This window comes from Lepidochelys kempii, chromosome 8, assembly GCF_965140265.1.
Source record: "Lepidochelys kempii isolate rLepKem1 chromosome 8, rLepKem1.hap2, whole genome shotgun sequence".
Lineage (NCBI taxonomy): Eukaryota > Metazoa > Chordata > Testudines > Cheloniidae > Lepidochelys > Lepidochelys kempii.
In genome coordinates, this window is record NC_133263.1 from 96,760,668 (window position 1) to 96,786,500 (window position 25,833).

General features: G+C 44.3%; 1 protein-coding gene across 1 annotated transcript in view; it reads right to left on the reverse strand.

Moving 5' to 3' along the window:
• LOC140916269 (nardilysin-like) overlaps positions 1 to 25,833 on the reverse strand; it is an 89,005-nt gene that overhangs the window by 12,102 nt on the left and 51,070 nt on the right. The window contains exons 15-21 of the mRNA XM_073357655.1: positions 23,881 to 23,985; positions 23,488 to 23,611; positions 22,771 to 22,857; positions 21,961 to 22,080; positions 14,954 to 15,005; positions 13,629 to 13,779; positions 6,836 to 6,963 (exon numbers count right to left, since the gene is read on the reverse strand). Of these exons, the coding sequence (XP_073213756.1) occupies positions 6,836 to 6,963; positions 13,629 to 13,779; positions 14,954 to 15,005; positions 21,961 to 22,080; positions 22,771 to 22,857; positions 23,488 to 23,611; positions 23,881 to 23,985 (767 nt within the window). The remainder of the gene's footprint in view (positions 1 to 6,835; positions 6,964 to 13,628; positions 13,780 to 14,953; positions 15,006 to 21,960; positions 22,081 to 22,770; positions 22,858 to 23,487; positions 23,612 to 23,880; positions 23,986 to 25,833) is intronic.

The following is a 25,833-nucleotide window of genomic DNA, read 5'->3' on the forward strand; positions in this document are numbered from 1 at the left end:
GCCAACTCTACCTCCCTCCCTCTCCTCCTACTCCCTCCCTCCCCAGCATCTCCCAGCAATATCAAGCCTGGAGGAAATAGAAGTGAACCCAAATATGCTATGAGGGCTAATGTGATTCTTGGATGTAGGGAGGAGGTATGAACCATTGATAAGATGATCATTGGAATACTGTGTCCGGTTCTGGTGTCCACACTTCAAAAAGGATGTTCAAAAATCGGAAAGGCAAAGCCAAAGGCAGCAGAGAAGGAACTGAGGGCGGGGGTTGGTTGCACAGCACTATGTAACCGCCTGTGGCAGCGCAAGATGGGGACAGCACATGTACAACCCAACCACGCACTGCTACCACAAATCTCCGATTACAAGTGCAGTGGCACACAATTAACTGTAGCCCTTGAATTTGATATTACTGTGTATGCCCCAGAATTTGACAGTACTATAGTCAGGTATCTTGTGTGTTCAGCCACTGTCAGCTGAAAACCAAACATCAAATAGCTGCATGTTTGCAATTTTTCTATCAGAATGGAAGGTTGGGACAAAAAGTGAAGGTTCCATTAAAATAGAGGGAATGTTTCGACAAAGACCTTCGTTTTAGGTGCCTCTAATTTGGAAGTTTATTGTTGTTATGACTAGAAATGCTTTGATGCTAAGGAGAATAATGAACTGTTATTGTCTGTTACTAGAGAAATTGTTAGACTATTAGAGGCTATTATGAATTATGTACTTTGTCTGGAGAAAATGTATAAAGAGTTTAGTAGAAAGGGTGCTTTGGAGCAGTTTGAGGAAGTTTTCTTTGGGCAAGGATCTGATATCTAAGTTCACCAGCAGCTAGATAGAAGGTGGGCCCCCCCCCGAAGCCTGGCTTCTGATTCCTCAAAACCATCTCTTGGATTTAAGTAAATAAAAATGTTTTAAGATGCTCTAAACCTACTGCAACAGCATATGTATAGGTCAGCTTGAGATCTCAAAAAAAAAAAAAAAAAAAAAGAAGTCATTTTCAGTGAAAGCAAAGACAGTTACCTTTTCCGTAACTGGTGTTCTTTGAGATGTGTTGCTCATGTCCATTCTATATTATGTTCATTCCATATTAGGTGTACGTGCTCGCCACATGCACCGATGCCGGAAGTTTTTCCCTCAGCAGTATCTGTAGGGGACGGGCTCTGGCTCCCTCTGGAGTGGCGCCCACATGGCATGGTATAAGGGGCACCACCGGCTCCCCCCCACCATCAGTTCCTTCTTGTTGGAAACTCTGACAGTGTGGAAGGAGAGCAGGTCACTGAATGGACATGAGCAACACATCTTGAAGAACACCAGTAACAAAAAAGGTAACTGTCTTTTCTTCTTCAAGCGCTTGCTCACATCCATTCCATATTAGGTGACTCCCAAGCAGTACCCCTGGAGGTGGGTAGGAGTTCATGGACATGTAGATTGCAACACAGCTCTGTCAAACCCGGCATCATCCCTGGCCTGATGAGTGATAGCATAATGAGCGGTAAATGTGTGAACAGATGACCACGTTGGGACTCTACAGATGTCTGGGAAAGGGATGTGCGCCAGGAAGGCCGCTGAAGACGCCTGTGCTCTTTTTGAGTGGGCTCTGACGATCGGCAGCAGCAGAACCCCCGCCAGGTTGTAACAAGTCTTTATGCATGACGTAATCCAATTGGAAATCCTCTGTGAGGACACGGGGTGATCCTATCCAGTGTAGCGACAAAGAGTTGAGTCAATTTTCGGAAAGGCTTGGTACATTCTAAGTAAAAAACCAAGGCCCTTCGGATGTCCAGGGCATGAAGACACCTCTCCTTGTACGGTTTGGGACAGAACACCGGGAGGAAGATGTCTTAGGTCACATGGAAAGCGGAGACCACCTTTAGCAGGAAGGCCGGGTGGGGCTGCTACTGAACCTTATCTTTGTAGAAGACCATGTACGGAGGTTCTGAGGTCAAGGCTTTAATTTTAGAGACCCGTCTTGCTGACGTCATTGCCACCAGCAACGCTGACAGATGGGAAAGGGAGCAGGAACCCAGCGGCTAAAAGGGCAAGCCAGTGAGCCTAAAGAGGACCAAGTTAAGATCCCACTGTGGGACAGGGGCCCATACCTGTGGGAAGAGTCTCTCAAGCCCCTTCAGGAATCTGACCGTCTTGTCATGGGAAAACACTGTCTGTCCTTGGATCAGTGGATGAAAGTGGAGATGGCCACAAGATGCACTCTAATGGAAGAGTGCGCCAGGCCCTGGTGCCTCAAATGAAGCAGGTAGTCCAGGACAGTCTGTATGGAGGAATGCGAGGGAGAGATGCCCCGTTCAGACGCCCAGAGGGAAAACCTCGTCCACTTGGCCAGGTAAGTCAGTCTAGTTGAGGGTTTCCTACTTTCCAGGAGGACCTGTTGCACTCCTTCTGAACAGGTCCACTCCTCCAGAATCAGCCACTCAGCATCCTCGCCGAGAGGTGAAGGGACCCGAGGTTGGGGTGTAGGAGTTGACCATAGTCCTGTGACAGCAGGTCCGATCCGTTGGGCAGGGGCCAGGGAGGGGCCGCTGACAGGCTCGTGAGCATGCTGAACCAGGGCTTGCGAGGCCATGTTGGGGCAATCATGACAACCTGTACCTTGTCTCTCTTGAACTTTGCCAGGGCCCTGCTGATTAACAGAATCAGAGGGAACGGGTACATCAGGCTCCCTGACCATGACAGGAGGAAGGCATCGGAGAGAGTGTCCTTGCTTAGACCCTGTCGAGAACAAAACTTGAAGGGCTTCAGGCGTCAATGGCACCTGAAGCTGTCTGGGGTCTGCATCACTATCTAGAGTCACAGGCAAAGCATGGTATGGGCTGCACTGCTTGATTTGAGCGGGGGTCCAACTTCCCGAGGGGGATGTTGAGCTGCCCGACACGGATCTTGGCTCTCCCCCTGCCCTTTCCTTTCCTTGGTGGGAGGTAGGAGATCTTCCCCTCACAGTCTTTTTCGGCTGCTTGACTGGAGCCGTGGAGGGAGACTGGTGCCAGCTCGTGGACGGTGCCAAGAGAGCACTGCGCACAGAGGCCACGGTGCTCGGTGCGGAGTCAGACCGCTGCTCCTTTATCGGAGTGAGTGCCGACTCCATTAGGAATGCCCCTAGAGAGATATCGTGCTCCTTCTTTGTCCTAGGTTTGAAGGACTTGCAGATACAGAACTTGTCATTTATGTGCCCTTCACCTAAGCACCTTAGGCAGCTGGTATGTGGATTGCTGATGGGCATAGGCCATTTGCAGCGATTGCAGGGCTTAAAGCCTGGGGACTGGGGCATGGCCTGATCCCCGGCAGGGTCCCGTCCAGACTAACGAAGAGTTCGAGAACTACTACTCAGGGTAACTAAGAAACTACTAACTATATATAACTATTTTACAGGATTTCAAAGTTTGCAAGAACAGAGAAGGAACCAATGCTAGCCGAAGCAGCAGATGTTCCAGCAACATCACTGGCGGCAAAAATGAACTAAGGGTGGAGGGAGCTGGCAGTGCCCGTTATACCTTGCCATATGGGCGCCACTCCAGAGGGTGCCAAAGCCGGTCCCCTACGGATATTGCTGAGGGAAAAACTTCTGGCACCGGTGCATGTGGCGAGCACACACACCTAATATGGAATGGACATGAGCAAGCACTCTAAGAAGACCTTTAGCTTGTGCCAATTATTTATCAGAGAGATGAGCTGTGCCCCATTGATTTATTGCTTACCGCCTGGAGAGAAACAGATAACTAAACTGCTTTGGGTTCTGAAAACCCCAGGTAATAGGACCTTCCAGGATAAAAAGTGGAAATGGGCAAGTGGCCGCGAAGGACACCGCTTTTCAGAAGATTCCGGAAGATTGTAGCATAGGCGTCTTGATCCCACAAATGGGAATATGCAGAGGCCACTCAAGAACCATAATTATTTGGGGGGTGGGGCATGGAATGAAAAAAAATTCTTTTCCCCAATTCGTAATCCAAAAGACTTGTTTCTAGGTATGTACAGATATGAACATAAGAACTGTGGAAGTATAACATTGCATAAGGGGACATGCTGGATACATTGTATATGAGAGGGCATGCCAAAACATGTTACAAAGTATCTGAGGGAGCACACGTAGGGACAGTTAGCTTTTGAATGGAGAAGCAATTAAGATAGAGCCAGCACGTCTAAGAAGCAAGCATCAGAATGGAAGGTGTGAAGGGCAATTAGTTAACTGGAAGCTGTTAAAGGAGACTGTTAAGGGTGGCAGGTAATTGAAGATACGTGACTAGTCTCAGGGATCTCGAAGGGTGGTGACTAAAATCTTTTTCTTCTTTTGTCTGTAACTTCTCTGTAACTTGTTCTCCAAAAAACTGTATAAATCAAAAGACACAAGCCCCACTCGGGGGGCTCACTTCTAAATGTATTATTAGCAGAGCAGCTTTGCTAATAAAACAGAGTGGTCTGATAAATTGTGAGTCTGAGTCAAACTTTGACAGAACGGCCATACTGGGTCAGACCAGTAGTCCATCTAGCCCAGTATCCTGTCTTTTGACAGTGGCCAATACCAGGTGTTTGAAAGGGAATAAACAGAACAGGCAATCATTGAGTGATCCATCACCAGTCGTCCTCTCTCAGCTTTTGGCAGTCAAGAGGCTAGGGACACGCAAAGCATTGGATTGGAGCCCTGATCATCTTGGCTAATAGCCATTGATGGACCTATCCTCCAGGAACTTGCATTCTGGATTTTGAACACCGTTATAATTTTGGCCTTCAAACTTTCCCAGGCAATGAGCTCCACAGGTTGACTGTGCATTGTGTGAAGAATTCCTTTTGTTTGTTTTAAACATGCTGCCCACTAATTTCATTGGGTGACCCCTGGTTCTTGTGATATGTGAAGAAGTAAACACCACATCGCTCACTTTCTCCGCACCATTCATGATTTTGTAGACCTCTATCATATTCCCCCCTCACTCGTATCTTTTCCAAGCTCAAAATGCCCAGGCTTTTTTCATCTCTCCTCAGATGGAAGCTGTTCCATATACTTAATCATTTTTGTTGCCCTTCTCTGTACCTTTTCCAATTTTGATATATCTTTTTTTGAGATGGGACGACCAGAACTGCATTCAATATTCAAAGTGTGGGCATTCCATGGGTTTATATAATTGCATTATGATATTTTCTGTCTCATTATTTATCCCCTTCCTAGTAATTCCTAAAATTCTGTTAGCTTTTTTGACTGCTGCTACACACTGAGGATTGTTTTCAGATAAATATCTATATCATCTCCAAGATCTCATTCTTGAAATCAGCTAATTTAGATCCCATCATTTTGTATGAATAGTTGGGACTATGTTTTCCAATGTGCATTACTTTCCATTTATCAACACCGAATTTCATCTTCCAGCCTGTTGCCCAGTCACCCAGTTTTGTGAGATTCCTTTGTAACTCTTTGCAATCTACTTTGGACTTAGCTATCTTGAATAATTTTGTACTGTCTGCAAATTTTGCCATCTCACTGTTTACCCCCTTTTCCAGATCATTTATGAATATGTTGAACAGCACTAGTCCCAGTACAGATCCCTGGAAGATACCGCTATTTACCTCTCTCTCTCCATTCTGAAAACTGACCATTTATTCCTACCTTTTGTTTCCTATCTTTTAACCAATTACTGATCCATGAGAGGACATTCCCTCTTATCCCAGGACTGCTTACTTTGCTTAAGAACCTCTGGTGAGGGATCTTGTCAAAGGCTTTCTGACAGGCCAAGTACACTCTATCCATTGGATCACCCTAGATGTCCAGATGTTTGTTGACCCCCTCCAAGAATTCTAATAAACTGAGGCATGATTTCCCTGTTCAAAAGCTGTGTTGACTCTTCCCCAACCAATCCAGTTCATCCAAGTGTCTGATAATTCTGTTCTTTACTATAGTTTTAATCAATTTGCCTTGTACTGAAGTTAGCTTTACCGGCCTGTACTGTAATTGCCAGGATCACCTCTGGAACCTTTTTTTAAAAATTGGTGTCATATTAGCAATCCTTCAGTCATCTGGTACAGAAGCGGATTTACATACCACACTTAGCGGTTCTGAAATTTCATATCTGAGTTCCTTCAGAACTCTTGGGTGAATACCATCTGGTCCTGGTGTCTTTTTACTGTTTACTTTATCAATTTGTTTCAAAACCTCCTCTACTAACATCTCAATTTGGGACAGTTCCTCAGATTTGTCACTGAAAAAGAATGCCCTAGGTGTGGGAATTTCCCTCACAGCCTCTGTAGTGAAGAACGATTCAAAGAATTCATTTAGCTTCTCCACAACGGCCTTATCTTCCTTTAGCACCTTGATCATCCAGTGGCCCCACTGATTGCTTGGCAGGCTTCCTGCTACTGGTGTACTTAAAAAAAAAATTACTTTTAATCTTTGAGGCTTTAGGTAGTTGCTCTTCAAATTCTTTTCTGGCCTGCCTAACTGTGCGTTTACACTTGATTTGTGAGAATTTATGCTCCTTTCTATTTTCTTCAGTAGGATTTAACTTCCAATTTTTAATGGATGCCTTTTGGCTTCTTTCACTTTGTTGTTTAGCCATGGTAGCACTTTTTTGGTCCTCTATGTTTTTTAATTTGGGGTATACATTTAATTTGAGCCTCTATTATGGTGTTTTTTTAAAGTTTCTGTGCAGTTTGCAGGCATTTCACTTTTATGACTGTGCCTTTCAACTTCCATTTAACTAGCTTCCTCATTTCTATGTAGTTCCCCTTTCTGAAGTTAAATGATACAGCGGTGGGCTTCTTTGGCATTTTCCCCCCATACACAAATGTTAAATTTAATTCCACTATAGTTTATCTAATTAACCTTCTCACAGACACTCACTTGGCCAGCATCTCTGGCTTGATCAGAATATTAAAGTAAGTCTTTTTTAGCTGCTCTGTTATCATCTCAAAAACCGCTGGAGTAAAACTGAAGTCAGACAAGTGGTCAATGATGAGCTGAAAGAGCAGCTGGAAAGAAAATAAAATATGGTTTTCTGAACCATTTTTACCAAATAGAAGAATATTTTTTTGCCAGAGAAGATTATTTTGAATTATATCTTATATGAAAAAGGAGGCTCATCTAATAATCCATGGATCAACGTGAACTGCACCGTACAGATCTAGTAAACATTCTAATAAGGTCTTGAATAAATACATTAATTGGTTAAGAATAAGCTAACAACTGCCAGGATATCTCATGCTCAGAACATTCAGATCAATGAAGAATTTTGTTAAATCTGTACGGATCTCATTAAGGTTAAAAGAAAACTAACTATTTTTTATAGCTAATTTTTAATAATGTAAAATGTATTCACAGTTTGTTTTATTGCAGTGTTATAAATTAAATGCATAAAACTCAGAAAATGAAAGTTAAGATTCTCCTAGTGTCAAACTCACCCACACTGCACAAATATTTTGACTGCCGTGTTTGTAATTTAGGTGAATTAATGCAGTTTTGACAATTTCAAGAGATTAAAAATCATGAGAAAGACACACAAAAATCATGAGATTGGCTCAGAAAATCATGAGTTTTTAAAAGAAGATTACATGGTTTTTTAGGTCTGTCCTTTGAGTTTTGAACTCCCCCTGCCGTGAGCGCACATGCGCATGTTTGCATGAATGCATTTTCCCTTTAAGACCTTCTCCACTCAGTTTATCCAGAACACCTTGTTCAGTTCTGGGAGAGCACTTCATCCAGTTCTCTGGGATCCAGAAAACTTAGTTTGACTCTAGATTTCGTCAGTCAGGCTCCTTTATTTGGTGTTCAGAAAAGCTATATTGAGTTGATCAGACCCAAGTGTACATGGTGGGTATAGGGCGTACCACACATCCAATGTTACACAGAAAACCTCTTCCTTTATATACATTTACACATTACATTGCACCACACATTTTGGGATTGACTTGGTTACTTTTCAGGAACGAATCCATGTGCAGCATGCTCTGTAATGCATTCTCCACACTCCAACTACTCTTTACCTTCTCTCTACATTCCTAACTTATCTCTTCCACTGTTAGTAAGTGGTTTCCTGGTGTTCTCCTCTTACCTTAGCTGGCTCAGATATTCTGTTTTCTTAGCTTACTAACCTAGTTACTGATCTTATTTAGCACAAACATTCTGTTTTCAGCCTAATGATCCTACCTTCCTAACTCTATCCTTCCAGACATGAGGCCTCCCTTCACATACTAATTACTCATGACAGGCCAGACCTCAGCTACAGTGAGTGTGTGTATGTAAGCGAGAGAATTAGTGTTGCCCACTCTTACAAATGTATAGGGTAAGGTGATTTTGGTCCTGCTGCAGAAGCTCTCACCCCATGTCCACCCATCCCATGCCCAGCAATTAATCCTTTTCCCACATCCCCCCATTAGTTCTGTCCCCACCAAGTTCAGCACCCACATCAGTCCCCAGCCTCCTCAGTTCAGCCCCCACAACCCATTGCCCCACCACCTCTGCTCCTTCTAGGGGTTTCACCCTCCTCTCCCAGACCTGGGGAGAGGGGAGCTGCTGCAGGGTTCCCTCTTCCCCTTTGCAGACTAAGGGGGGCAAGCTCCAGGGTTCTTTACCCCCTTCTGCCCTTCCCAGGCAGGGTGCAGTGGAGGGAGAATGGGAAGGAGGAGCCAAGGTACCATCCTGTCAATTTTTCTCACAGAAGGGGATAGGGGAGCAAGGGAAGGAGCCAGAGCTGCCCTGAGCTGCTGGGCTCTTTGCTCCCTTCTTCTCCTCCCCTCCGGTGAGAATGGCAGGCAGAGCGGACCAGGAAGGAGGGAGCAGAGCTGCACTGAGCTGCTGGACTCTTTGCTCTCTCCGCCATCCCTGTGAGAAAGGCAAGGGGAGGGGAGAGATTCTGTTAGCTTTTGGCAGGCTGAACTTCATGAAGGGGCTGGAGGATATCACGAGACAAACTCTAGCACCTTCTGAAATCCCATTATGCACCAAAAAAAAAAAAAAGTCATGGGAGCTGGAACTACTGTTAACATTACCAAGAAAATAATTTGCTCAATATGTAAGGATCCTGTCATCAGTGGCTGCGTTTGCAACTGATCTTCTACACCACCGATGGGTGGAGTTAATCCCATATCAAAGATTCTTCATGTAGATAGGGAACCCTGTCATATTGAACAAATAATCAACAGTCACAGGCACCAGCAGGTACCACAGAAGAGCAGTTGGGAACACACCTGTTGACAACAGGAGCTATACTTATCCAGGCAATGGCAGCAGCAGTCAGCAACTGATACGCCCATCAAGCCTGTTGCCCATACAGCCTATTAGGCATTGCCTGTTGCCCACCAGCCAATGCATCACCATGCTTCTCCCTTGCTTGTCTACGCTCCATGACCCAGATCTGCTCCCTCTCTTGATGGTAGCTCACCCTTCTTGCTCTCTTCCATGCTGTGTTCTTTGCTTCCCACTCCAATTCCACATGACATGGGGTATCTATGCCTCCCCACAGATCCCCCTCACCATTTGCCTTGGTCTCTAGGACACTCCTACAATCAGGGGGAACTTGCATCTTATCCATCTTTGTCTATAACGGCTATTCAGAAGTCACAGCTGTTTGAGGAGTGCACCAGCTGTGCTCCTACTGCAGTCCCCCTAGTGGAGTCACCCCTTCTAATTTTCTCCCCCAAATCTCCATGGCCTTCAGACCTTATCACTGAACACATACCTTTAAAAAAAAACCTCACCCCAAAAGATATTAATATGATTACATTTACACACACATCACAGAAAGACATGGTCAGTATTTACAAAAAACTATGAAAACTTATATTATAATTAAGGTTCTTTATAACTCCACATACCCAGTGCTTTAAAGTGAAGAAAATTAGAAGTTAAAGTTCTTCACATCTGCATACTTAGCTATTTGAAAAAAAAAGTATGTATCATTTCAATAAGTGTTCTAAGGCATTATGTAATGGGATATAATCACATTTATCTACTAGATAAACAAACATTCAAATCTTTTTAAGGAAAGCTGAGTGTGTGCATGCACACAAATGCATACAATAAAGAAGGTAGAGGTTTAAGGTCTACATCATATTTTCTGTTATTTGGTATTATATATAAATATTAAACCAAAGTGAGGCACCTTTCAAAACAGCAACTTTCCTTACAAAATGTTTAAAATACTCCTGCCTCTTTGTTGTGTCCACATGCTCAGCTGCCCTTCTCCTGTCTCAAGGTACATATATCTCAAAGAGCAAAGATGGCAACTTCCTGATTCATTGTTAGTTTGCTAAAGCGGGATACCGGGAGGAAGCACAGGCAGGAATGTCTGTGAGGGGAGGGCTCCTGCCTCATACTGGCAATGAGGGGCGATCAACAGGTTATCTCAAGTGCTTATATACAAATGCACAAAGCCTTGGAAACAAGCAGGGAGAACTGGAGGTCCTGGTGATGTCAAGGAACTATGACGTGATCGGAATAACAGAGACTTGGTGGGATAACTCATATGACTGGAGTACTGTCATGGATGGTTATAAACTGTTCAGGAAGGACAGGCAGGGCAGAAAAGGTGGGGGAGTAGCACTGTATGTAAGGGAGCAGTATGACTGCTCAGAGCTCCGGTACGAAACTGCAGAAAAACCTGAGTGTCTCTGGATTAAGTTTAGAAGTGTGTGCAACAAGAGTGATGTAGTGGTGGGAGTCTGCTGTAGACCACCGGACCAGGGGGATGAGGTGGACGAGGCTTTCTTCCGGCAGCTCACGGAAGCTACTAGATCGCATGCCCTGATTCTCATGGGTGACTTTAATTTTCCTGATATCTGCTGGGAGAGCAATACAGCGGTGCATAGACAATCCAGGAAGTTTTTGGAAAGCGTAGGGGACAATTTCCTGGCGCAAGTCCTAGAGGAGCCAACTAGGGGGGGTGCTTTTCTTGACCTGCTGCTCACAAACCGGGTAGAATTAGTGGGGGAAGCAAAAGTGGATGGGAATCTGGGAGGCAGTGACCATGAGTTGGTTGAGTTCAGGATCCTGACGCAGGGAACAAAGGTAAGCAGCAGGATACGGACCCTGGACTTCAGGAAAGCAGACTTCGACTCCCTCAGGGAACGGATGGCCAGGATCCCCTGGGGGACTAACTTGAAGGGGAAAGGAGTCCAGGAGAGCTGGCTGTATTTCAAGGAATCCCTGTTGAGGTTACAGGGACAAACCATCCCGATGAGTCGAAAGAATAGTAAATATGGCAGGCGACCAACTTGGCTTAATGGTGAAATCCTAGCGGATCTTAAACATAAAAAAGAAGCTTACAAGAAGTGGAAGGTTGGACATATGACCAGGGAAGAGTATAAAAATATTGCTCGGGCATGTAGGAATGTTATCAGGAGGGCCAAATCGCACCTGGAGCTGCAGCTAGCCAGAGATGTCAAGAGTAACAAGAAGGGTTTCTTCAGGTATGTTGGCAACAAGAAGAAAGCCAAGGAATGTGTGGGCCCCTTACTGAATGAGGGAGGCAACCTAGTGACAGAGGATGTGGAAAAAGCTAATGTACTCAATGCTTTTTTTGCCTCTGTTTTCACTAACAAGGTCAGCTCCCAGACTGCTGCGCTGGGCATCACAAAATGCGGAAGAGATGGCCAGCCCTCTGTGGAGATAGAGGCGGTTAGGGACTATTTAGAAAAGCTGGACGTGCACAAGTCCATGGGGCCGGACGAGTTGCATCCGAGAGTGCTGAAGGAATTGGCGGCTGTGATTGCAGAGCCACTGGCCATTATCTTTGAAAACTCGTGGCGAACCGGGGAAGTCCCGGATGACTGGAAAAAGGCTAATGTAGTGCCAATCTTTAAAAAAGGGAAGAAGGAAGATCCTGGGAACTACAGGCCAGTCAGCCTCACCTCAGTCCCTGGAAAAATCATGGAGCAGGTCCTCAAAGAATCAATCCTGAAGCACTTGCATGAGAGGAAAGTGATCAGGAACAGCCAGCATGGATTCACCAAGGGAAGGTCATGCCTGACTAATCTAATCGCCTTTTATGATGAGATTACTGGTTCTGTGGATGAAGGGAAAGCAGTGGATGTATTGTTTCTTGACTTTAGCAAAGCTTTTGACACGGTCTCCCATAGTATTCTTGTCAGCAAGTTAAGGAAGTATGGGCTGGATGAATGCACTATAAGGTGGGTAGAAAGCTGGCTAAATTGTCGGGCTCAACGGGTAGTGATCAATGGCTCCATGTCTAGTTGGCAGCCGGTATCAAGTGGAGTGCCCCAAGGGTCGGTCCTGGGGCCGGTTTTATTCAATATCTTCATAAATGATCTGGAGGATGGTGTGGATTGCACTCTCAGCAAATTTGCGGATGATACTAAACTGGGAGGAGTGGTAGATACGCTGGAGGGGAGGGATAGGATACAGAAGGACCTAGACCAATTGGAAGATTGGGCCAAAAGGAATCTGATGAGGTTCAATAAGGATAAGTGCAGGGTCCTGCACTTAGGACGGAAGAACCCAATGCACAGCTACAGACTAGGGACCGAATGGCTAGGCAGCAGTTCTGCAGAAAAGGACCTAGGGGTGACAGTGGACGAGAAGCTGGATATGAGTCAGCAGTGTGCCCTTGTTGCCAAGAAGGCCAATGGCATTTTGGGATGTATAAGTAGGGGCATAGCGAGCAGATCGAGGGACGTGATTGTTCCCCTCTATTCGACATTGGTGAGGCCTCATCTGGAGTACTGTGTCCAGTTTTGGGCCCCACCCTACAAGAAGGATGTGGATAAATTGGAGAGAGTCCAGCGAAGGGCAACAAAAATGATTAGGGGACTGGAACACATGAGTTATGAGGAGAGGCTGAGGGAGCTGGGATTGTTTAGCCTGCAGAAGAGAAGAATGAGGGGGGATTTGATAGCTGCTTTCAACTACCTGAAAGGGGGTTCAAAAGAGGATGGCTCTAGACTGTTCTCAATGGTAGCAGATGACAGAACGAGGAGTAATGGTCTCAAGTTGCAGTGGGGGAGGTTTAGATTGGATATTAGGAAAAACTTTTTCACTAAGAGGGTGGTGAAACACTGGAATGCGTTACCTAGGGAGGTGGTAGAATCTCCTTCCTTAGAGGTTTTTAAGGTCAGGCTTGACAAAGCCCTGGCTGGGATGATTTAACTGGGAATTGGTCCTGCTTTGAGCAGGGGGTTGGACTAGATGACCTTCTGGGGTCCCTTCCAACCCTGATATTCTATGATTCTATGATTCTATTACATGACAAAGATATCCTCCTAATCACTCCATGCAATTAAAGAATAATCTTTTTTAAAACTTTGGTTAAGATAAAATAAAGTATGTCAGATTTTACTTTTAGAATCTTTTAATTGGATTTTCATGCCCCAATGCATCAAAGAGCCTGTTTCTTTCTCCCTTCCTACCCACCCATTATCAATCTTTGTCACAATGTCTCCCTGTTAACCTGCAAATCTGCACTCACTGATCCTGCTGGTTTCTGAGCGACTCTTCAGGAAGTCCATGAGTTAACTGGACTAATAGTATGCAAAACTATTATCAATAAATAGTTGAAAAACCATTAATAGATTAATTGAAATTAAGACACCAATATTTCAGGCCTTTGAGTTGTTTAGAAAGTGAATTTCAGCAAAAGGTTAGTTGGTCTGTAAGGTAAGGAGGACATAGCAATAGTACTTACAGGTAGTTTATGATTGAATCCTTTCACTCGAATGATCAAACCATGCTCTCCAGACACCAGTTTATATTCCAATTGAGCAACATTGGCTTCGTATGCCGGTTCAGCAAGGTTGTGAGAAAGGATATTTACAAAAGTCTCAAAAAGTACCATACTGCATGAATGAAGAAAGTGAGGGTGGGAAACAACAAGGGAGAGTGAAAAGAAACAGCCTTAAAGTCAATAGGTTTGAGAGTACACAGATAAAAAAAGTGTCCAATAGAAATAAACTATTTCACTGGGCAGCTAAAAACATTTAAAACTTAGAATTTAAAATAGTACAAAAACATTTATTTTTCTACAGAGATTTTTCTCTGGGCAAAGCAAAAACCTGAAACACAGGGTTCTGTATTTCTCTTTATTCAGGAAGCACACAAAGCTACTTAGTAGTTTTTTGAGATTAAATTTAAAATCTTTTTGGGTCAAAAGAAAAACTTATTCAAATTACAAAGTATTTCAGAACAGTATAACAATCAAGCCAACTACTGCAGGATATGTGGGTAAAAACCTACCTGGTATAAATAATGGACTTTTTTAGGCAACATGACAGCTTTCAGTCAAATTTGTTTGTGGAATATTGGGGTAATATAGAAAATTATGTGTTAATGCTATTTGTGTAAAGGCATTTGGGAGACTCACAATTTTATTTAGCATTGGAAGTGCTATAATGGAGAATTAATATGTACAGAATCATAAAATCCAGAGGAGAACAAAAAAAATTTAGGTTTAGAAAACATGACCTACAAGGAAAGGTTGAAAGAATTGGGCATGTTTCGTTCAGAGAAGAAAAGGATGAAGAGGACATGATAACACATTTCAAATATGTAAAAGGTTGTTATAAAGATGCCGGTGACCAATCGTTTTCCATATCCACCGAGGGTAGGACAAGTAGTAATTGGCTTAGTTTTCAGCAAGGAAGATTTAGGCTGGATATTAGGAAAAGCACTGTAACCATAAGAATAGTTAAGTCCTGGAATAAATTACCAAGAGAGGTTGCGGAATCCCCACCATTGGAGGTTTTATGAACAGATTAGACAAACACCTGTCAGGTATGATCTAGGTATACTTAATCCTGCCTCAGCACCAGGGATGGACAAGATGACTTCTTGAGGTCCCTTCCAGCCCTACATTTCTGTGATTTCTATGATCTTGAGGTTTGTTTCATTCAAAGGAAGGTCTATGGGTTGTTGTTTGTTTCACCTGAAGACAAATTTTAACTGCTAATGCTATACTACAATTATAGTTGTATCTTGTTCTGTAAGACAGATAAGAGAAAGATAAATCTTTACCTCTTTGCAGACTGCTGTATCAGTGGGGAGATCAGATGGAAACATACGTAAGCTGAAATTTGAACAAGGTTGACATGAGCAACTGTAGAAACAATAAAAAGAACTAGGAGTACTTGTGGCACCTTAGAGACTAACAAATTTATTTGAGCTTCCGTGGGCTAAAGCCCACTTCATCAGATGCATGCAATAGAAAATACATGCATCTGATGAAGTGGGCTTTAGCCCATGAAAGCTTATGCTCAAATAAATTTGTTAGTCTCTAAGATGACACAAGTACTCCTCGTTCTTTTTGCTAATACAGACTAACACAACTACCTCTCAAACCTGTAGAAACAATGGCAGCTTCAAACATGTATTTTTTTTCTCCAAACCATTTCTTATCTCCAGTTAATTTTCTATAAACTACATATAAGTGGTTATTCAGAGATGGTATTTTTATCTGTATTAAGTTATCACCTCCAACACTTACTCAATATTATCTTTTTAACTGAAGATTTAATGATAAGCATAAAGTTGTACTTCAGCTTGCAAAACATTGCTTTATATTACAGGATACTTAAGGAGCACACATTTTTGGTGACAACAAATAATACTTATACAGGATAAAATTCCTCAGGACAAATACCATATCTTTGTATGTTTGCATCATGTTTGCTTACGTAAATTAAGTTTACACTTTTCTTTCTAAAACAACCTAAAGATGCTGTACAACAAAAAATATCTATATTATATATATACCCTATTTTAAAAAGCTTCTCACTGAAAATTAAAATGAGTCATGTTTCTGAGCAGAACAGCAAAAATGGAAACAGTTTTCACGATTTATGATTCTAGATCACATTTCCTCAGTTTGCAGGGGGAAAAGAGAAGTTGGTTTGTTTTTTTAAAAACTACTGGGCCTCCAAACTCAAGTTTGGTTCTTTCCCTCTCAGGTACTGTCACCTGTAAGATGCTTTTGGTGCCAAATTCGGCCCTCAGTTACTCCATTAGAAGAATCAACACCTGTCAAGCAACTATTAAACAGTGGTATCAGAGATACTACAGTCTCTCCCTGTACTAATAAAAAAAAAAAAACAGTAGCATCAGCTATAATGTCACTGTATTAGAGGTACTTTATTTTTAACGATCTACACTTCTATAGCACTTACCATTCAGCATTCTCAAATCTCTTTACAAACATTAATGGGCTAAACCTCACAACAATCCTGTAAGGAAGAGAAGTGTCATCTACATTTTATATCTGGTGAAATAAGACCCAAAGGGATAGAGCAGGACTGTAGAACGGGACACCTTCCAGGACCTTCTCGCGATCGGTCCACAACTGCAGTGATGGTGACGATCTTTTCCAGGTGGTCCCTGGATTGGGAATAGGTCGACGCCAGCCATTGCTGGAGGGGCCGCATGCGGAGCCTGGCATGACGGACCACATATGTGCAAGCTGCCATGTGGCCTAGCAGGCACAGGCACACCCTGGCCATTGTCAGGGGAAACGCGGACACTTCTGCAATGAGGTCCGTCAGGGCCTGAAACCTAAAGGTAGGAATGCTCTCGCCCAGGTCGAGTTGAGCATGGCCCTGATGAATTCTATCCTTTGAACTGGAACTAACGTGGTCTTTTTGTGGTTGACCAATAGTCCCAAGTAGCAGCACATGGCTTATAGTACAGCGACATCGTGTTGGACCTGAGCCTTGGAGCTGCCTTTGACCTGCCAGCCGTTGAGGTATGGGTAAATCTGGATACCCCGACGCCTGAGGTAGGCCACGACTACCGCCATGCACTTGGTAAACAACCTTGGTGCTATAGCCAGGCCAAACAGAACAACCGCAAACTGGTAGTGGGCTAAACCCACTGTAAAACGGAGAAAGCATCTGAGTCCTGGGAAGATCGCTAAGTGAAAGTATGCGTCTTTCAGGTCGAGGGCGGCATACCAATCTCCCAGATCCAGGGAGGGGATAATGGAGGCCAGGGAGACCATGCAAAACTTTAGCTTCTTTAGGTATCTGTTGAGGTCTCACAGGTCCAGGATGGGACACAGATCATCCTTGGCCTTTAGGATCAGAAAATACAGGGAACAGAAACCCCTGTTCTGGTAAGGAGGCGGGACCTCCTCCACCACCCCAGCTCTAAGAGCCCCTGACCCTCTTGCTCAAGAAGACTCTCGTGAGAAGGGTCCCTGAAGAGGGACGGGGTGGGGGTGGAAATAAACTGGAGGGGGTAGCCGTACACCACTGTACTGAGGACTGCGTTATCGCCGACCACACTGGGAGGAAAAAAGAAAGGTAGTTGCAAAAAACTGGGAAAATCGGATCCAGAAACTAGACTGATAGCTCGCCCTCGGTCGTACCCTCAAAATGACTTTTTAGCTCCTTGCTTGGAGTGGGTTGAGCCTGACCAGGCAGAGGGTGGTGGCGGGTGGCTCGTATGCAGTCTATAGCCCTTGGGCTTTTTGTGCAGGCTCCCTTGCCCCTGGGGTAGTTGTGGTTTGAACTGCTTACGTGCCGGGCCCGGAACATGGAGCCCCAGGGTTTTTAGGGAGGTTCGGGAGTCCTTCAGCCAATGTCATTTGTTGTCCGCCTGCTCTGCAAACAGGGCCTGGCCATCGAAGGAGAGGTCCAAAATCGACTGCTGAGCCTCAGAGGACAACCCAGAGAGGAGCAACCAGGACGCTAGGCACATGGAGATGGTGAACACATGGTGCAGGCAGTGGAGTCTGCGCATCAGACACCACTTGAAGGGCCGCCCCTGGCAGCGGCTCTGCCCTCATCGAGGATCGCCCGGAATTCTTTATGGGAACCTTACGGGGGGGGGGGGGTGGCATTCTCGAACTTGGCCACGATTTGACAAATATTAAAATTGTAGCAGCCAAGGAAGGCCTGGTGGTTGGTCACCCTCAACTATAAACTAGATGAGGAATAAACTTTCTGTCCAAACAAGTCCAGTCTCCTGGAGTCTTTATTTTTGGAGGCAGCTCCAGATTGCCCCTGATGTTCCCTGTGATTAACTGCCTCGACCACCTGGGAATTTGGGGCACGATGGGAGTAAAGGTATTCGTGCCCCTTAGTCGGGACAAAGTACTTACGCTCTGCCCATTTGGAAATGGGGGGCAGAGAGGAGGGGGGTTTGCCACAAGGCATTGGATATCTTCAATACCCCTTCATGGAGGGGAAGGGCCACCCTAGCAGGGGCTGTGGAGGAGAGGATGTCGAACAGGGAGTCCACTTGCTTCTCCAACTCCTCCACCTGCAGGCCAAGGTTAGATGAGACCCTCTTCAAAAGCTCCTGGTGTGCCTTAGCGTCATCCTGAGAAACCGGCTGAGGGGGCTCCGTGATGGCCTCATCTGGTGACGAAGAGGAGGAGGCCGGTACCGCTGGTTCCATGGCATCCATAGGTGGTCCAGCAGGCTGTTCCCCTTGGTTCACATGGACTTGCATGGTCTTATCCCCTGGGGCCTCAAGCACCAGAGGGAGTTGGGTCGTTGAGACCACCGGCCTGTCCGAGGCACCCGACACCGAGCGGGCAGGCTGGGAGGGCTGGGTGAACCCCCATGGGTTCCTAGGGTACCACAGGGGGGTTTCAGTACCGACAATGCAGGCGGCACCGAGAGTCTGGGAGGCTGCCCCATGTGGAGCCTTGCACCGTACCAGAGCCATATCCAGAGCGATTGCTCCTTGGTGACCAGGATTCACTGGAGTGGTGAATCCATGCCTGGTGATAATCGTAGTTGCACCTAGAGGAGGACTTGTCCAAACGGAACATGCGCCTCCATGGGGACCTCGGTGACTGGCGGATCCGCAACAGAAGACCGACGATCCACGCCTCGCACTTTGAGGCTGGTACCGGGACAAGGAGCGGGACCTGGAGGTATCACGGGCTGGGCGCCAGGGGGATATCCTCGAATACGGTGACACCCATCTTTATGCATTTTCCCTGTACCCTGAGTTCCCAGATGTGCTCCATGGTCTTAAAGTGAAGCATCTGATGTTATTGTAGCAGGGGGAATCTGCAAGAATGGAACATCTGAGCAGGGTTTGATCAGTTCCTCTCACCAGCTCAGTGATTGTAGAACACACCGGGGAAATGACAGTAACCTGCCTAGTCTGTGTTGGTTTGGTTTGTAAACTGTTCAAAGCCCTCCATGTAGATCTCAGAGGTGTAATCTGGCATGTTGGAGTACAAAGACTCAAGATGACATGTGTCCCAGCAGTTGACAACAATCTCTTACAGTTAACTTGAGGACTTCCCTGAATCTTTGATATTGCCTTATACTCACCCATTTGTCTATACCCATCTGTTGTCTCTTCTCTTATACTTAGATTGTAAGGTTTTTGGGCAGGTACTATCTTTTTGTTCTTTGTACAGCACCTAGCACAATGGGATCCTGACATTGTAATGGCTCGTAGGCACTATGGTAACACAAATAGTATATAATAAAAAGTCCCAGGAAGGGTGAGGTTCCCCTGTAGGAGGGAATACATCATCAAGTCTCTTTAAGAATCTAGCAACCATAGTGTGTGAGAAGAAAAGGCCTTCCCTTAACACACTGGTGGTTTGCTGATATAGATGACGTGGTTTGCTGATATAGATGACAAGTAGACTCTCAAAGAAGAAGCAGAATCCATGAGACTTTAGATGGAGCACATAGTGTAGAATGAGAGATATCTTAGCTTGTGATGGGACCAATTGTTGACTCAATAAATAAGAGGAAAATCCTTTCCATCTATGGTCAAAGCATTTAAAAGTAGAGCTTTTCCTGGAGTGAAGCAGTGTAGTTTTCACCCTCTCTGAACATGACTTGTCTGTGATGATCAGCAAATTATCCTCTATGTTGCCAAAGAGTCTCTGTCTCTCGATTGGGATAGAGTACTTGTCCACTTCTCTGAGATAGGAGATTTTGAGACAGTGACATAAAGAGAGGTGATTCTCTGGACAGCTATAACAGGTTTACACACCAGTGTTGTTTGGGTCATGCTGGGGCTACCAGACTGACTTTTGATCTGTCCTTGACTTTTCATTGCACTCTGAGAATGAGGTCTTTTGCTTTACTCCATCAGGAAGGTGTCCATTACTTTGTCTCTGCATGCTTTCATTCATTACAGCGGGCAATAAGGTATTGTCCTGAGATTCAAATAGGTCCACCTTTGGAATTCAAATAGGTCCACCTATGCCCACTTCCTGAAAAGCTTGGAAGTCACTGATGCTTTTGAGGACCATTTATGCTGGTTCTGAGTCCTCCTGCTAAGAGATTCTGCTTACACATTGTTTTCTCTTATCAGATGCAGAGCTATTGGATGAGAAACTAGAGATGGTCACTTTGCTCCTGAGCATATCATCAGAGCTGCTGCTTGAAAGAAGAGGAGGTGAATTGTGTTGAGGAATGCTGGAGGTTTTTGTTCTTCTAGTGTTGAGGTCCCCTCTGGTAGGCTTGTGTTGGGTGTGATTAGAACCTCCTTTGAAAGTAGTAGGTCTAAAAAGTTGTTGATTAATCCTGCTTTGCAATTGGAAAGCCGACAGGAGGATTACTCCTGAGGGCATTCTGTGCCAAAAAATGAAAAATTCTGCAAGTTTTATTTGTCAATAAATAAATACAGAGGCTCCAGCATGGCAGTGGGGAGCACAGGTCACTGGCTGCACAAAGGTGGGAGATCACCCTGCAGCCTCCCCAACCCAGGGACACAGACTCTGTGGTGAGACTGCACTTGACCCTGACAAAGCACAAGGCCTGGCCTGTCCCAGAAGCACCCTTGCACCTTCTTTTTGCTTCCCTATCAGAAAGACATTTTTCTGCAGGGAAACAAAGAAATCTGCGGGGGACATGAATTCTGCATACGCACAGTGGTGCAGAATGCCCCCAGAAGTAGAGGATGAATGCGTCTCAGAAGAACTGTAGGGCTGGGGAAGGCCAAAGGATCTAGCTGTGGCCCTGCTGGATATGATCTTCTCAAGTACTTTTACTATGCTTCTCGTTAAAGAGGCTCTGGGATTCTGTAGTCAGGTCTGAGGGGCAGAACCGGGAATATCTTTGGTGTACAAGGGAGTAGCCACAATCTGAGAAGGGGCCTAGGGCTAAGGCCTGGAGAAATAGAAGGGGTTTGTGGGACTTGTATGGGTGAAACTTCTTCAGACACCACACCAGCCTGCTTGGGGCCATGGCCTCCAGTGCTAGAAGCTGTGAGTGCTGCTCTGAGGATGCTGACACTGAGAATCATGTGTCAGAGTGCCAGGTGGTTAAGATTCACAGTTCTTCTTCTTCTTCCTCTTATGTTGAATATACTCAGTGCTGGAGTGCATACATTTTTCCTTCTGTTCAGAAGGTGGGTCTTTAGAAACATCCTCCAGGGCCAAGAAGTCAGTGCCTGGACCTGATGGGATGGGTCAGTGCCACAGTAGATGTCGCCGACCCTTTAGTAGGGTTTGGGGCAGGAGTAGGTGTCCATTTAGTTGGTGCCATAAAGGCAGTCAGAGGCACCATAGCTGGCTTAGGCACAGGAGTCTTAGTAGGTGCTGGCAGCTCCCCAGCCCAGATTTGAGTTGAAAAGATCTGGAATTCAAGCATTTTACTGAGACTGGTGCTAACACAGGTGTGAATATCTGCTTCTTGGGCCCTGGAGGATGACAGCCTGAGCGCAGAACTAGATCCCTTCTGTCCTCTGCAGTGAAGGAGGAAACGGGACAGTTAGAGGTACACATTTCCTTATAATAACTATGACATGTGAAGTAAGACAATGCATTTAGGAACCTGCATACTCCCCAACAGACATGGCTTGGAAAGAGCATTCCACATGCTCACCATAAGGAGTTAAACACCTACAAAAGTGGGTTTATAACCAAAATGCCAACTGGCACTTAACAACAGTGACATTCTGTGCTGCTTGGGATTTTGGAAAAAAGAGGAGCTACAAGTTCTACCTCTAAACAAATTGCCAGTACTATTTAGGTGCCAGTACTATTGCATAGGAAAAGCTTTGTTTTGCACATTTTGTTTAATACATCAGCGAACAGGGGTTACCTTTGGGGATTTTGAATTTATTGTCCTTCTTGTACCACACACAGCCGTGTTGTGTACTCAGAATTTTGACTGGGTACTCCGTGTCAGGGCAATCAGATGCCTTCAGAGCGAAGTCAGTGGCTAATATAGAAACAGAATATGTGGGTTACTATATTTCAAATCCACAGCCACTGGCAAAAGTGTGCAACTTGCAAAACTGTAAACAAACTGCTCTCCTCTCGTCTATGTCACCATAGTGTATTTAATAGCACACTGCCTTCTGGAACTAAAGGTCATGAATTTAGATCCCATACCAGATCTTTGGCTCATATCCAGTGCCAACCCTGAAGTGAATAACAGATAGGCTAGAAAGTCTCATTCAAGAGATAAGTTCTTCATTCTCTTTACTTCTGATGACAGATGCAGTTGCTACAAGAGTCTGTGTTACTTTTCCCAAAAGAACCGGGATAACCACACAACATGGCCTCTCTCAGTAGATGAGATTCTAAGGTCTATAGCTGCATCAAGCTACTCATGAGTGCATCATGGCTGCTCTGTTGGGCTACATGGTCCATGCACTAAGAATAACTTAAAACAGACATTTTCAGATTAAATTTGCCCTAAAATTTAAACTTATTAAAAGCATGCTTTAATAAAAGCTCAGACAAACAAATGATTCCATGTTTTCTCTCTATTCCAAAAGGAACAGTTTAAAACCACACATTCATTTAAAAGAAAAAGATCATTTCTCAGAACCTCCCATTCTGAAAATGAGCAGAATGGGGAAGAGAAACATGACAGAGTCCAACCAAATACTAGTGTCTCACTCACCTATATATTTGTTTTCTTCAGGAAAGTGCAAGTCCTGGTTTAACTGAAAGTCACTGGCCCATAAATCACGCCAATATTTGTCAATATCTGTGAAAGACATGAAATTAGGCTATTAACAGCAGATAGATTTAATAGGGCAGCAGCTACTGTATCAATACCTAGTTGGTGACCACTAGAACTAGATACCTTCCTTCTGATGTTTCTGTCTGCGTGTCTATTTGCAGAATGACTGGAGCTCTTTTCCTGATGCCATTTTGGCTCACCTTCACCCTTTCCTCTTAACACCCCTCTTAAAACTCATTTCAAGCAGAATTAGAAACAATAGTCATGTTTAAAAGTAACTAAGAACAGCGTGCATTAGCATTGCAAGTTACCACATCGTAATCTTGTCTTGACCTGCAATACATGTATTTTCATCACCATTCATTATTTATTTGGGATGGGGAGGAAAGCTCACTACGATCCCTCTTTCTCCTTCATCAGAAAGACTCTGCCCTTCGAGACAGATGGGCTGGACTCAGCTAATGCTAAACAGAAGAGAGTTGCCAAAGCACAAAGCAACCAAGCCATTACTGACTCATAATGAAGTCAGGATCACAGCTGAGACTTCATCCTCCCACTCTCACCCCTGTGTGGTTGCACGTTGCTCTGTCACCTTTTTAATGGTCTCAATGAGCACTTTAAAAGATCTTTATATGCTTTAGCAGTTCATTTTACCCTCCACACTGTACTGTGTTCCAAACCATCTCTCCTTTAGATGACATTCTCTTTCACTGGCAGCAGACAACAGAACTAGGTTTGCTCTCAGAGGGCAGAGCTGGTTAAGGACATCAGCAATGATCTACAAAGATAAAGGAATAACAACTCAGTTAAAATGCAACTTTAGCTACTCCTGTCCAACTGTATTTTTAAATTACTCCAAAAGTTCAGAAGACAAAGGACTACAAATAAAATCCTAAACCAAGCAATTAGTTTTCTGCACCCAAAAAGTATAAAAGTGATCCAGTTAATCTAGAAAACCTGATTCAATATGCCTAAATTCCCTGTACACCCTCAATAAATAAATTATCCAGCTCAAATATACACATTGAAAGCTATAGTGCTACTTACTTCAGGCTTGTATTCAAGCAGAAGCTGATCGCCTGTCAAAAAGTCCTCCTTACAAAAGATATGTATGTTCTCACAAAGACTTTCAACATAATCAATTGGATCAGCCTGTAAAATGAGTAAAATTGTGTTTCACACAACGGACAACTAAAACTTAACATTTTTTGCTGAGTAGAGCTTGTGTGCTGCATTGCAGAGTTTTGGTTTTGGTTATTGAGTCTAAATGCAATTCATAAACAATTATGCATCATTAGAGGGGCCTTCCTTAAGAAGAAACAATGAAGACATGGTCCCTTCTGACTAACTAGTGATTAAGTAAAGAAAAATAATAAGGTTTGATGCTACTTTTACAAAAACAAAGAGAATAACCATATTATCCTAGCTAGAATTATGGCCTTGTCTATACCATTGGTTGAAACACATATATGCCCCATATTCACAGGTAGCAGCTGTCTGTGTTGTTGGTGGGCTTTGGGGGTTTTTTGGTTGTTTTATTAAAGGTGCTAGTTGTACCAGTGGGTGGCCACAGCTGGGGCAAGCTTTATAGTTCACACGTGACTAATGCAGTGAAGGCTACAATAGTTTCTTACCAGTGCAGAGGGGAATCCATAAAATATCATTACTTCTGCGCTAATTCAATGATTTAGCCTAACTCCATCCCACAATTCAGACTGGCCTTACTTTCTGAAGTTACCTATAAGCATTGCTCTCAAAAACAGTACTGAGGAGACTCAGAATGCACTGGTGCAGCCATGGTAGTAAAAAGCACGTGGGCATGTTGAAAGAGTTCTGTCAAACACAGTGTTGCTGCATGAATCCCCACACTATTTAAAAGATAAGCAAGACAATCAACTATTTCATGCAATCAGTGTCCCCACAACAGCTCTCTCACTTATGGCCTATCCTGTGATGTGCTGAGGACATTCACCTCCATTTAAATCAGAGGGAATTGAGTGCATTAGGTCCCCTTGCATGGGGACCCTCTCTGAGCTTCAGTTTCTCTCACCGTTATCCTTAAGAAAAGAAATGAAGGTTACTTACATGTAACCAGAGTTCTTCAAGATGGATTCTAAATGGTCATACTCATGGGATGGGCAGGGAGATGCAACTCAGAAGGGGGAACCTTCTCACAGCAGTGCCCATTGGAAAATTCATACACCCTTCCTACTCTTCCCCTTCTGTGTTCCTGAACATTTTGAGGACAAGGCTATAAAAGGGGCACCCTTTGCCATCTCATTTTATTCTTTTAACCTCCTCAGAGTCAGAATTCTATTAGAACTCCAACAAAGGTGGGGAAGGAATGTGAATATACAGAATTCATCTCAAAGAATTCCAGCTACAAGTAACCAATCTTCATTTCTTTGACCATCCTCTACATACTCCCACTCACAGGACAGTTTGGCAAGCTGTACCTCACAAACAAGGTGGGACTCAGAGTCCTGACTGAACAGGAACTGTAGAACTGCTCTACCAAATTAAGTGTCTGATCGACTGTGACATTATCCAGGGTACAATCTGGACTGATGAACAACTGTGCCCCTTCAGTTCTCCAATCTGGGGTGCCTTTTACACTGCTTTGCTGTGAAAGGTACCACTCCTGGTCTGCTCACACACAGCCTCCAGCATGTAAGTTACTCCCAGTTATATTGTAGGAGTGCAATAGCCAGCCACACTTGAATTACACTGCAGAGCAACAGCAGCAAATTCCCAGCCCCAAACTTTCTCCAGAAATGTAAGTCTTGAACTGCCTAGCTCTCTCCTGGACAATACAAGCTCATATAAAGTCTGTCATTTTATTAATAGAAAATTATATGCACAAATCCTGTTATCCCAAATGGAGTTTCCCAAATGCTTCAACCAAACACACTGGTTTAGATAAAACAAGTTTATTAACTACAAAAGGATAGATTGAGTGAATACTAGTAATGAGGGTATAAGAGTCAGAACAGATTACAA